Source organism: Clarias gariepinus, chromosome 2 (genome assembly GCF_024256425.1).
Source record: "Clarias gariepinus isolate MV-2021 ecotype Netherlands chromosome 2, CGAR_prim_01v2, whole genome shotgun sequence".
NCBI classification, from domain to species: Eukaryota; Metazoa; Chordata; class Actinopteri; order Siluriformes; family Clariidae; genus Clarias; species Clarias gariepinus.
The window spans coordinates 9,993,546-10,007,500 of record NC_071101.1 but is presented as its reverse complement, the minus strand read 5'-3'; the positions used below and the strand labels follow the sequence as shown (position 1 = coordinate 10,007,500).

At 37.5% G+C, this 13,955-nt stretch overlaps 1 protein-coding gene across 2 annotated transcripts in view; it reads left to right on the top strand.

Moving 5' to 3' along the window:
• The window catches only part of anxa6 (annexin A6), a 32,552-nt gene that overhangs the window by 1,560 nt on the left and 17,037 nt on the right, over positions 1 to 13,955 (top strand). For both annotated transcript variants that reach the window (XM_053476218.1, XM_053476209.1), the window contains exons 2-13: positions 1,476 to 1,533; positions 6,085 to 6,169; positions 7,651 to 7,745; positions 8,121 to 8,234; positions 10,380 to 10,470; positions 10,555 to 10,634; positions 10,842 to 10,898; positions 11,008 to 11,101; positions 11,194 to 11,289; positions 11,383 to 11,441; positions 11,565 to 11,687; positions 12,978 to 13,036. In XM_053476218.1, the coding sequence (XP_053332193.1) occupies positions 1,525 to 1,533; positions 6,085 to 6,169; positions 7,651 to 7,745; positions 8,121 to 8,234; positions 10,380 to 10,470; positions 10,555 to 10,634; positions 10,842 to 10,898; positions 11,008 to 11,101; positions 11,194 to 11,289; positions 11,383 to 11,441; positions 11,565 to 11,687; positions 12,978 to 13,036 (962 nt within the window). In that variant the 5' untranslated portion in view covers positions 1,476 to 1,524. The remainder of the gene's footprint in view (positions 1 to 1,475; positions 1,534 to 6,084; positions 6,170 to 7,650; positions 7,746 to 8,120; positions 8,235 to 10,379; positions 10,471 to 10,554; positions 10,635 to 10,841; positions 10,899 to 11,007; positions 11,102 to 11,193; positions 11,290 to 11,382; positions 11,442 to 11,564; positions 11,688 to 12,977; positions 13,037 to 13,955) is intronic.

The window sequence follows — 13,955 nt, the reverse complement described above, 5'->3', positions numbered from 1 at the left end:
AAAAACATTTTTTACAGCTAAAGGTATATATATATATATATATATATATATATATATATATATATATATATATATATATATTTTTTTTAGTCACTTCATATCACACTATGAATGTGTATGTGACGAATAAAATAAAAAAAATTTATTGCCATTTGCCTCCCTTATTTCCTTATTTCTCACGAAGGTCACGAAGGAATAAAAAATTAATTTTGAATTTTATAATCCTGCAGGTGGCGAACTCTAAATCATTCACATGGCACAGACACCTGTGTGTTATGTTTTTTTTTTAATATTTTTTATTAAAATAAAATCTGATAAAAAATACAGAATTAGGATATTTACAAAATCATGATGTTTATAGAATCGCAACAAAAGTTCTACATCTAAAATGGGCGTGGCCATACCCTTTTTTTTTTTGCTTTTAATTATTTTATGTACAAAAAGCTCAGTAATGTGCTATGTAGGATTTAAATCTGAACTTAAATATGAATATTTGAAACATTAAATAAATAAAGATAGAGATTTGTAGGTTTAGGTAAGTCTTATTGTCTTAAACCCTAATCCTGAGGAAGTAACTGCTCTAAAGGGTGGTATATTTATAGAAAAATAGGTAAATTTAGTTTGAGATAGATATCCAATTGCTCAAACTAATAGATTACTAAGGATGAATAAATGAATGAATAAATGAACTCCATAGATGCACTGATTCATTTTTATGTTAATGAACCTGGTCTTATTTGGTCCTAAAAGCTTCATATCCAACTGTACTCTCTCGTAAATGTCATTTTCTTTCTTGCTTTTAATAAACCCCTGGTTACGGATCTTTATTTTCCAGCAGAATTAAGCTGTACCAAACATAATGCAAAAGTGGGCATAACACTTTTTTATATTTAATTTATCAACTGACCAGTTTGGTTACCTTGACGACAGGAGTTGTTTTCATAGAGGATTTCAGAGTTGGTTTCAGCGATGCATTATTGTTGATGTTGAGTAGGATAAAGAAAAGTTCCTCTGCCAACATGTGCAACACCTACAGTATATCAGTTAATAAAAAAAATTAAGCCCATTTTCCTGTTATTTTTGGTAATTTTAACAGATATAATAGATATTGAACAGGTTACAATTTAAAATGAAATATTTCTGTAGATGTGTAGCGGAGTCATGTTTAAAGAGACTCCATAAAGATTTCAGTATGTATTAGGGCAGTGGTGGGCATTAGGACACCCAATTTGAGGATCCGGGTGTGGCAACCTGCCACGCCCTCCATGCTACCCATCCACTGCATGCAATGCCAGTCCCGAGCAAGGTTAAAAAAATACCTGTGCCAAGTTGTGTGTAAAAATGATCCACTGTATATTGCATTTGTTTTATTTTTTTTTTATGCATGTTTGTATTACTAACCCTGAGAATACTTCGACTGCCCGTCACCTGACTACTACAAAACAAATAAGAATGCAAATTTTCTTTTTTCCCAGGTTCAATTGTAGTCCATCATTCCATTGAGACCCTTCAATTAAAGACATCATGGGCAAGGTGAGTTTATTCAAAGTGAAACCAAAGCTTCTTTTTAAGAAATGATGCTGAGATCCTGAGACTGATTATTGCTGAGTCACTGCACTGCATTTCTGCTGCACTCTGCATGCTCGGGTGTACAGTGTGTGTTTCTCCTAACTGAGCAGGACCGGGAACAGTGGGACAGTATGGAATCACACACACACACACACACACACACACACACACACACACAGGGTTTATAGCATGTCCTGTCTTAATTAAGTCAGCCGTGGGTGGACATGGACCTTCTGCAGTGGTTTAAGGCTTAACTACAAATTTAAAACCTTTGGGGATTGTCTGTTTTAGAAACAATAATAAATGAATGAATCAATGATGATGTATAGTGTCAGTGTTTTTTTTTGTCCTTTGTCTAAGAGTCTGGAAACCCTTAACTCGATAGTAGAATGTACTTGTGCAGCGAATGGGACGCCTGATCCTTGAAAAGTGATGGATAAGACCACTTGAAAGTTACAGGAACTCGGTTGGGAGTTACTGCTACATCCCTCGTACAGTCTGACCTCGCTTCAAGCCGTTTCCACATGTTTGGGCCATCAAAGGGGTTCCTGGGAGGCCAGTGTTTCAGATGTGAAGCAGGCAGGCAGTCCTGGCAGATTGTGGCTCGGGCATACTCAGAAAACTTTTAAGTGCATTAGGGGATTATATCAAAGCGTTAAGGGGAGTTTTTACTCTCATAAGTGTGTTCCATTATCCTGCGCAATCAAAAGTCCCAGTTTGACTTGAACACCCCTTGTATTTCACTCCTATTGTTTGTCCTTATTTATCTCCTATTAAATAGCTTAACATGCAACAATTATATGATTTTTAATGATTCAGGTTATGTCTCTACATTTACGTTTATTTCACGTAAATGTTTGTAATTGCACTAATAGTGCAATAGAAATGGCACCCCAGTCATGAAATCACCCAGATCACACATTCGTCCACCGCTGCATGTCTTTTTCACATCATCTTTCTTCTTCTTTGTGATCTTTCTTAGCTAGTGTGTGGGTGGTGGGAGGTTTGTTTACCAAAGTCACAGTTGCTAAGGGCTCTGTTATGGCGTACGTCCCCCCAGCTGTCCTATTGAAAGTGGGCCTTGACAGATAAACTCTGTGCCTGTAAGGGGGAGGAGGATTCTGGCTCTCAGCTTTTTTTTTTCCCAAGCGAGCAAGATTTGCACAGGAAGTGAAAAAAGAAGCAGAAATGCACAGTTATATAGAGTTTGTGCTCGGTCAGGCAGAAACAGGATTCTGCTACGAGGTGAATAGCCTCGTATGAGTAAGATGAGACTCATACACTCAGACACACACAAACGCACCCACTGTGCTTTGAATGATGAAGCCATAGCACAGCTGTGGACTTGGACAGGTGTCAGCTGTTTGCTCTCCGTTCCTAGCGTTCATGCTTCATGTGTCCGACTGGAGACTTTTAGGAGCGCCTACAATGTGGAAGGAGGAGTTATTAAAAAAAAAAAAAACATATCTCTCAACATGGGAATTCACGACTGCTATGTGCAGCGCCATGCAGAAGTATTCACCCCACTTGACCTTCTGCACATTTTGGTTCCTTAAAACTAGGAGCTGCTGAAATAGACGAAAATTCTGGATTTTTAACTATTTATTAATTTATAAAATCTGTCGAACATTGTCATCAGTTTTTTGGGATGTGTCTCTGTCTGTCAGCTTCACACATCTGGATCCTGACATACCATTTTTGGCGAAAGAAGTGCAATTGTGTCTCATCACACTAGAGAACATTTTCCTTCATGTTTGCTCAGCCTTCAAATGGGATTTTATAGCTTAAAAATAAAAAAGTGGAGTGTTCAGACTCTGGGATATTCTCGGATCCAAGCCGTGGATCACTCCAGTTCTTTCAGACGTACTCCTAGTCTCTTGTGTAGACTTCTCACACTAATCCCTTTTTTTTGCCCAGCTCATGGTGGTGTAGTGGTTAGCACTGTCGCCTTGCACCTCTAGAGTCCGGGTTCGATTCGCGGCAAGGCTCGATTCCCATATGTGTGCATAGATTTCCATGTTCTCCCTGCGCTCGGTGGGGTTCTCCAGTTTCCTCCCACAGTCCAAAGATATGCAGGTTAGGCTAATTAATGTTCTTAAATTGTCTGTAGTGTTGAATGGGTGTGTATGTGTTCCTTAAATCTTATTCAGAAATGAAAACATACTGTATGTACAGTACAGATATTCAGAATTTCACTTGATGTACGATGTGTTTTTATATACAACTAGGGCTGGAAGATTTTTATAAAAAAAAAAAAAAACATTACACATATTGCAATTGTGATTTAAACCACAGAAAATGTTGGCACAACTGATCACGTTAAGAGAATATTTGCCAATATTTTTTAGCATCTGAAAAGCAATTCCTGACTATGTGTATACTACCTGTAATAAATATCAGGCTTATGTTCATATATATTTGCATGGGTCCATATTGTGATTTAGATTGTTATGCGATTTATTGTGCAGCACTAATAAAAACAGTATATTGGTTAAATCATATACAATTTAATGTCCGGTCTCTGCTATAAAAGTTTAGGCCACGCCCCCTGTTTGAGTCTGCATCCTTTTTTAATTTTATATATATTCTCTCTAATATATATTTTAATATTTAATATTGTGTTTTGTAAGTAGACACTTATACTTTAGTGTATCTCATGTTACCCAGCAGCTCATCTTACTCTCTTATGGCTTGGATTGGAGTCTCGGTCACAAGGGTCATGAAAATAGTGCTTTTGTCTTAATATGGTACATAGAGTCACATGACACTGGCTCATTGTTGATGACCTCTGTGTGAGATACAATGTGTGTGTGTGTGTGTGTGTGTGTGTGAGTGTGTGCTGGCTCATGCAAAGCATCTGCATTATTGAGTATTGATTTGTGAGAGGAAACACCGAGCGATCCCCCGCACGTTCGCCAAACAAGAGCGATCATCAAAATTTCATTAAGGCCGAGTTATCTGTTTTTTAAAATCGAAAATTTATCTATTTTTAAAAGCGATATTATTTAAAAATATTTATAAAATTGTAACAATCCATAAAATTCCTTTTTTTTGAATAAAGAATTCCTTCTTTTGGATTGAAGAAGCTAACATAAGTGAATGGCAACAGACAACAACTTTCTTTTGGCTGCTCCCATCCAGGGGTCGCCACATGGGACCATCCAATCCGCACACAACTTGGTTGCCCTGAGACAACTCTCCCATTTTTACCCGGGCTTCGGGCTTCGGATCGGCACTGCATGCGGTGGTTTGGTAGTATGAGGTCTGGCAACACACCAACGGCAGGGCTTGAACCCGGCTCCTCACATCTTTATATCATCATAACATCCTAGAGCCTTAGTCACCTGAACATCTTTGCAGTGTGGCTTCAGGCTACTGCTTTTACCCCCAGAGTTTAACACAAGGAAAATAAACATACACTTTAAGTATATTATATATTACTGTAGTTACTTTCCATCCATCCATCCATCCATCCATCTAGGAACTTCCATAGTCCAACTAGGAACCGTGGAGGCCAATAGTGTTTACCATTGTATTTACAGTATTTCACCTTTTTTGACCATGGTAGGACCTTTGGTCAATATTCACACTACAGGCATTTCTTCGGACTATAGGAGAAAACCCACCAAGCACGGAGAGAACACGCAAACTCTATTTACACTAACCCCGAGGTGGGAATCGAACATGGACCCTGATTTCCTTTCTTTGACTTTATCCCTGTATGGAGTCTGCGGGCCTGTGAGCTGCCTTTAGCTGCCTTTAACTTCATTCAAGTACTTCATTCCACTGAAGTACAGTACTTTCCAGGCCTGGATCTAGTCTACAAACAGACACTCGTTGATGCCTGGTTTTTATTTTTTCATTACAGTACTTAAATTATTTGCGCCTGCGTTACTATTTGTGGAAACTTCTCTCTCTCTCCACCCTATTAATGACCAGAAGTGGGCAAAATAAACAAATCCTCTACTTAAGTGAAAGTAAAGACTCCCTAGGGCAAATATTACTCAAGTAAAAGTAGAAGTCCTCCATTTACCTGTGTAGAAAATGAACTTGAAATTCACTGGCGTCTCAAGTACAGGGCTTGTATTAGTTCACAGTAGACTTTTTTATGGTAAAAATCTCTCTCTCTCTCTCTCTCTCTTACTTTCTCTCTCTTATTATGAATGTGCTATTTTCTCCACTGTCTCAGCTTCTGATTCCAAACACCTGTTGCACTATTTGGCGTGTCTCAAAGGAAAGGCTAATCACACAGTTGTGCATTATAGTCAGCAAGTGCCGAAATGAAATACTAAACACAACTGTTGTTATGAAACTCAACGATGTAGAGTAGAGTAAAAGTATCTTCTAATAAAACTAATCAAGTGAAGTACAGATACTGTATGTGAAGTGTGTACAAAGTAAATCTACTCATTTACCTTCCATCTCTGTTCATGACAATCTGAAATGAGAAAAACACTAATCACCCACAGAATACCATCAAAATCTAAATGTGAATTTCGCTCTTTCTGTTTTTAGGGATTCCGAGGCACAGTGAAAGATTTCCCAGGATTCAATGCTAACAGCGATGCTGAAGCTCTCTACAATGCCATGAAAGGCTTTGGTGAGAAGCTGTGCCCAATACTAATTCTCACTTTTGGTCTGTTAATTATAGTGTCTTTTTTCCCACCACATCTGGGTGATGGTGTGCAAGGTTTGGATTCATCACGATCAACACTTTCAATACACTCCTCCGTAAACCTCTGAGGGAAGTTTTACTTTTAACTTAATTATCATGGAAGTCTAAAGGCAGTTGTTGGAATTCATGATGCAAATTCATAACTATACTTTTTACACAAGGGGAAATAGCTGTCATTATGAGAGACACAGTCATTTTAAAAAAGAGACAGATTTATTAAAGGAGATACTGTGGCATTAAAGTAGATAATGTGACATTGCAAGGAGGGACAGTTGCAGTAAAGGAGATGTAGCTACATTAAAGGAGATACTGTAGTGTTAAAGAAGAGGCAGTTGCATTAGGGAAGAGACATGTTTAAGGAGAGACAATCTCATTAAAGACCATTAAATAACGTAAGACAGTCTCATTGAGAGAGAGAGGCAGTCATATGAAAGCAAAGAGACTCATCAAAGAGACAGCTACATTAAAGGGGTAAAGAGTAATGCAAGGAGTGACAGTCTCCCTAAATGAGACACAGACACATTAAAGGAGAGACAATAAAGGAGAGACAGTCACATTGAGGGGGAAAAAGGCATTAACGGAGAGACAGTCATATTAAAGAAGAGAAAGTAATACAAAGAGAGACCGTCTCTTTAAAGGAGAGACAGTCATATTAAAGGAGAGAGACATATTAAATGAGAGACAGGCACATTATAGGAGAGACAATAAAATATAGACAGTCACATTGAGTGGAAAAAGTCATTAAATGAGAGACAGTCATATTAAAGGAGAGAGTAATGCAAGGAGTGACAGTCTCCTTAAAGAAGAGACAGTCATATTAAGGGAGAGAGACATATTAAATGAGAGACAGGCACACTAAAGGAGAGACAATAAAGGAGAGACAGTCATGTTGATGAGGAAAAGGTCATTAAATGAGAGACAGTCATATTAAAGCAGAGAGGCTCATATTAAAGAGACAGTTACATAAAAGAGAGACAATAAAGGAGAGACTAACAAATGAGAGAGTCATTCAAGGAAAGAGTTTCTTTATAGGAGAGACAGACATATTAAAGGCGAGACATTTTAAATGAAAGACAGTCACATCGAACGTGAGACAGGAGAGACAGTCGCAGTAAAGTCAATACACTTATAATAAACCTTTATTATAAGAGTGTTTTAGTAAAGTATTGTTGTTTTGTCCTGGAAAAGAAGTATTTGTTCTGTGGTATTTGGCCAAACTCTACACCTCAAGTAGATAAAGATTAGTTTGGAGGATGTTGATGTTTTTTCTTTACTATGCTTGATTTAGACTGTAATAATTAAAAAGATTATAGCGTCTACCACATGGCTTAAAAAAACAGACACATTATCTAGAAATAATACAAGATCCAATATTACGCAAACAAATTATATTTCTGTGATTTCAGGGAGTGACAAGGAAGCCATTTTGGACCTGGTCACCTCCAGAAGCAACGCGCAGAGACAGGAAATCTGCACTGCCTACAAATCACTCTATGGCAAGGTACTGGATCATCTCCAGCATTGAAAAGCCTCTTAGATTAAGGAAGACTTTATAATGTGTTCGCCATGTGGTTTATTTCTTTATACAACCGCATTCATTTAAACACAGCATCACAGACACATTTTTATGGTCGGAAATTAAATATGTCCTGTTCAGACAGAAATATAACACTGCAGTTCTGTATATTCTACAAATTCTTTAAAGAATAAAATTGCTCAAACTGATTTGAACTGAATGGCAACATTTTTCTAGTGGAAATAATAATAGGATATAATGATAATGAAGTTACTGACGTAAATTTCTTCTTTCAAAAAATTATTTGCTTTTACAATTTTCAAAAAATCAGTTTTTATCCCTTTAATGTTCCTAATTAAGGATTTGATCGCTGATCTGAAGTATGAACTGACGGGCAAGTTCGAGCGTCTGATTGTGAGTTTAATGAGACCCCCCGCATATCACGATGCCAAAGAGATCAAGGACGCAATCAAGGTAAGAAAACACTGGAACGTGACTGAGACCGAATTCCATCGAGCGCTTGGTGTACTGCGGGAGCTGCTAAGAGTCTCTGCATGCTGTGCATGTCAGGGTTTGGCTTTCCCTATTATAGTACAGGTTTGGACTTTGGATCTGTTTATTTTTGCCATGTAGCGTGGATTTTTGTTTGTTTTTCATTACGTTTTACTGTTTACACACACTTTTTTCATCAATTCTTAGTTCTATATGAAAGAAATATATAGAACTATGTATATATACTACTATGTATATGTATATATATATGTTCTATGTATGACGCCTTTGAAGGTATAATAAGTATGAGGTAATGCCCTTCAGGTCTGTTCCTTTACCTGATACATAATAAGAACTAAAAAGAGCTAAGAACTTCTACCCCAGTGTCCGCCGGTCCATTGGCATTGTCAGTGGGTTTTTTTTTTGCATGCTGTGTATTTCTGTGTTTTGTTCGTGTTCACTTGTTGATTTTTTTCTTTTCCAGTCTTTTTCTTTTCTTTTCTGAGAAAAAATATCATAAACAGCTCTTTTCGTTTCTTTCTTTTTCTTTGTCTCACACATTTTCCTGTGCGAGCTGGACATTATACAAGGTTTGTTCAAGTCAAACCGGGACTTGTGATGACATTTATGGACAATATTCATTGATTGATATTTACAGAAGACTGGTAGCCGCAGTAAAACATTTGACAAGTGAAAAAAAAATGTAAAGAAGGCCGTACGTCTGGGAATGAAGATCCTGGCTGAGGTGGCGCCGAGCCCCTGTGAACATTCTGCAAGTATCCTTACAAAATCGAAGGATAACTTGTTCACCCAACACCATTCGCACATTACCGGCACTCGACTGGGAGTTATTGCCATACAGACAGGTCTGACCTTACTCCAAACCATTTCCACATGTCATAGCCTCACATGGACATTAAAGGAGTTCCTGGGAGGCCAGCGTTTCAGTCTCTCCAGCAAAACTTTCTATCCTGATGGTGTCCAAGCACTAGTGAAACACTGGGATACGTGCATTAGTGTAGCAGGGGATTATATAGAGTAATAAAGGGAGTTTTTCTCTTATAACTGTGTCGTTATTCTATACAGAAAATAAGTCCCAGTTTGACTCAAACACGTCTTGTATTAATGTGTGTACGTGTATGTGTGTGTGTCACTGACTGCTCTCTTTGTGATTCTGCTCCGTTAATGCTGCCTTTAGGGTGCGGTAAGTGAACAACGCAGTCAGGTTATGAATAACATATCTCAGTTTAGATAGAAACACTTGCTACACAAATACAAGGTGTGACACATGTGACTATTATCTTTTGGGAAAGATTTTCAGGAAAAGTGACTACATACAGTTTATAGATATAATATATTGTATAATTAATAAATTATATTATAAAATTATAAATGTGTAGTTCCAGTATCTATTTATATCCAAAGTACTCATGCATACAGAACATATGCGTACGTCGAATAACCATTGTAAAGATTAAACACGTCAGCACTGCGGTTTGTAATATTAAACCATGCTGACTATGTTTAACTGCATTTTATTTCTTTCGAAATGTAAATATTTTCAAGATATTTCAGCAAAGATTTCCAAAAAGTTTATAATTTTATAGTAAAAACTGTAAAAGGAATTGCAGAAAAATGCAGAAAAAATAGGTATTTAATCATTAAAAGACTAGAGATTGCTTTTATCTATGCAAATGTATCCACATGTATTTAACTTTATTTGCAAAATTAAAGTATTTATTATAACTGGCAAATATTGATTGTGATATTTTCTGTCATAAAATGTATCTGATCCCATATAGTAGTTACCAAAAAAAAATTTATTCCTACTTAATTTATAATTGATGTGTGCAAATGAGCTGAAATGAAAGCTGATGCTCTGTAAAGTGAATCTCACAGGTAGCACTTTTTTCACTGCTCTCTACGATACTGCATGGATTGCAAATCAGCTCGCTCAATGCTAACGGGATTCTCAAGCTTCTAACGCGCTGATGGAAAAATCACCAGCCGTGTGCTGTGAGACGGTCATGATGGTTCTGCGTCATCCTCATCCTCTTTCTGTGCACTGTTTGAACTGTGACCCCCTTATTGAGTTCAGATTAACGTGTTTGATTGTCCTGGTTACAGGGAGCCGGCACTAATGAGAGATGTCTGATTGAACTCCTCGCCTCAAGGACGAACCAACAGATCCGCTGCATGGTGGCGGCGTACAAAGACGGTGAGTTTTCGGTGGGTTAATGCTTCATGTATATTTTGAAAAAACTGATGCCGCATGATGTTTTTTTGATGTTGTTGTCTCCAGCGTATGGCCGGGACCTGGAGGAGGACATTGTGGGAGACACATCAGGACACTTTAAGAAGATGCTGGTCGCTTTGATCCAGGTAGCTTAAGAAATCAGTTTTTTGAAAAAAGAAAAAAGTCATAAGAAATAACTTGTTAGTTTCATATAAAACGGATTTCAAGTGCAGAAGAAGGAACAGAAATCCATTTCTATTCCATCAGGAACTTTATGGTTGGTTTCCATCATTTATGGTGTGTGTATCTGGCTGTAGTATTGTATGTGTAACAATCTTGTGTTGGCTTATCAGGGTGCCAGAGATGAAGATGGTGAGGTGTATGAAGATCTGGTGGAAGAAGATGCACAGGTGAGGACGAATGAAGTCATCATCATCTTTAACATCATTATCATCATGCCAGCTTACTTAGAACACCGGTAATGAATGTGTGTGTGTGTGTGTGTGTGTGTGTGTGTAGCACCTTTACTCGGCCGGAGAGGAGCAGTGGGGCACAGACGAGGCCATCTTCATCATGCTCTTGGGCAACCGGAGTACGACTCACCTGCAGCTGGGTGAATGTCACACATTTATGCTGCACTTTCAAAAAGAATCTTTTTTTCTAAAATAATATTAAATGCTAACACAATCGTGACGTATTCTGCAGTGTTTGATAAGTACCAGGAGCTCTTCGAGAAGTCCATCGAGGACAGCATTAAAAGCGAGCTGTCAGGAGACTTTGAGAGGCTGATGCTGGCTGTTGGTAAGATGTTCACACTTCCACACATACAAACACATAAACACGCATTACAGCTGAACCAGTCTGACCCGACTCTCTGCTTCTCCACTCACTCAGTCCAGTGTGTCCGCAGTCGTCCCATGTTCTTCGCCAAGCGTCTCTACAAGTCCATGAAGGTAATCAGTTTTTGCAGATTCCCCGTCCCTCGCATGTATGAATACTTTTGGCTTATACCACAGCAAAATGCTAAATGGAGACTCCTTCCAGAAACAAAATCTCTCTCTTTATCTCTCACACAGGGATTAGGTACGGATGATAACACTCTGATCCGGATCATGATCTCCCGCTCTGAGATCGACATGCTGGACATCCGAGAGTGTTTCAGGCTGCGCTATGAGAAATCCCTTTACAATATGATCCAGGTAACGACCTCGCCTTCAGACGCTCAAGAACCCACAGACGTCATCCTGTAGGGTTCCCGGACAGATCTGTGGACATTCTGTGTCTGATATCAAACTCATCTTTAATTTAAGTCAGGATAATCAGGATCAAGTTTTTTACGGCAAACCGTATTGAGTAGGAGTGTTCTCTAAGACAACAGTTTCATATTTGACAATACAACCGAGACTGCCGTCTGAGTCTTAGAATGTGACCTGGTGTGTCGAGGATTTGAGTCAGGTCCAATGTTAATAATACAAAGAATTACTGAATTTTAAATTACTCTGGTTAAACTACACTGATTTAATTTCATTTGTTTGCTTTCCACGCTGTCAGATTGTTAGACCCTTAATCTTTAGCAAGAGTTTAGACTTCCTTTGGTTTCTTTTCATTTTCAGTTTATTAAAATCAGGTCTATAAATATTTGGACACTGATACAGTTATGGTATTTCTGCCTCCCTACACCGCCACATGAATCAAACTAGATGGGATTAAAGTGTAGACGTTCAGCTTTAATTATTGGGGTGTATACAAAATATTGTTTTTTATTTGTTTGTTTAAGATTAACTTAATTATAAAACATTCTTAAAAGGCCAAGTCAGTCAACCCAGTTATCTGCGTTCAGTTAATAAAGTCGAAACTAGATGCAGAAAGAGACACAAACAAGCAGCAATTTAAGGTAAGCTGCTGTAAACCAAAGGCAATGAAGTGATCGTCATGGGCTCCAGACCTCAGAGTGAAGAATTTGCATCCAAGTATTAAAAATAAACCTAATGTTTATTTTTATGCTAGTTTGAACAATATTGAATCAATTATTGAATCAAAGCTGAAAGTCTACACTCTAATCACATCCTGATTGCTTCGTTTTAAATCCATGGTGGTGGTGTACTTAAGCAATATCAAACAAAGAGGGAGTGCTGTTGCGCTGGTTATCAGCATGACTCTGGTGCAGGCAATTAACAATTAACTGTTGTATAAAGAGGCATTAATATGAATAGTCTGTCCTTGTCCAAATACTTATGGACACTGACTGTATACCGATTAACTAATAAACTAGTTCATTAACTGAAAGACTTTATAACATATTTATACAATTTAATTAAATTAATTTAGTAAGTTTAATATAGGTGATGCATAAATTAGTTCATACGGCTAAACAAGAAAAGTCTAACAATGTAGAAAAAAAGAAAGCAAGAAATGACAAAAGCACTATGTTGTGTTTAAAGTGTTTAAAGCAAGGGATTAAACTGTCCAATCTTACTACATGTGTGCAGGACGACACATCTGGAGAGTACAAGCGCACGCTGCTCAAGCTGTGTGGTGGAGATGATGAGTAAGTGTCTCTTACTGAGTTTAGACTCAACGTACATAATTAAATGACTGGAATGTCTTTTTTTTTATTATTTACTTAATTTTATTATAAAAGCAGTAAGTTAAACATTTCAAAACTAATTGTGCATTAGACTGTAAACATTGTATCCAGGACATTTAACCTGTTAAGGACATGTCCACACTGTAAGGAATGCAGTGATAACAGGGTGGACAATAACAAGGTGATATGATGTAAGCCCTATGCAATGTGCGAGCAAAATCAGCTTAGCATAGAAGTGAATCAGACAAAGAACTTTATCCGTATATGATTATTTTTAACACTGTGACATTTTCTCACTTCATCATATTGTACACACCGTAACAGGGTGGACATGTGGTTGACCATCACAGAGTGACAGGGAAAAAATGAGTAAAAACAGACACTAAAATAAGGCGATATATATACACTACCGTTCAAAAGTTTTAGAACACTTGCAAATTTCTTTGTTTTTGTTTAGTGATTTATTTTCTACATTCTACAACAATACTGTTTTGGGGGATTTTAAAACTATAAAATAACACATATGGAATTAGGTAATTACGTAACAACAAGAAAAACAAGAGTTAGTTGTTATTTTAAGACACAGAGGTCAGCCTTTCTGTAATAGTTCTATAAAAGTTTATTTAGAGTTATCTGCCTAAAAAATGACCAATTAACAGCACCTCAGATTAGAGGCGTTATGAAGTCTTTACAGAGCAAAAGTAGCAGAAACATCTCAATATCAACTGTTCAAAGGAGATTAATGCATTTTTTGGACGCCTTCAGCATTCCTTTACAATGTAGAAAGAAATAAAAATCAGGAACGATCATGGAGTTAGAAAGTGTTTTAAAACTTTTGAACGGTAGTGTATATCTATCTATCTATCTATCCATCTATAGA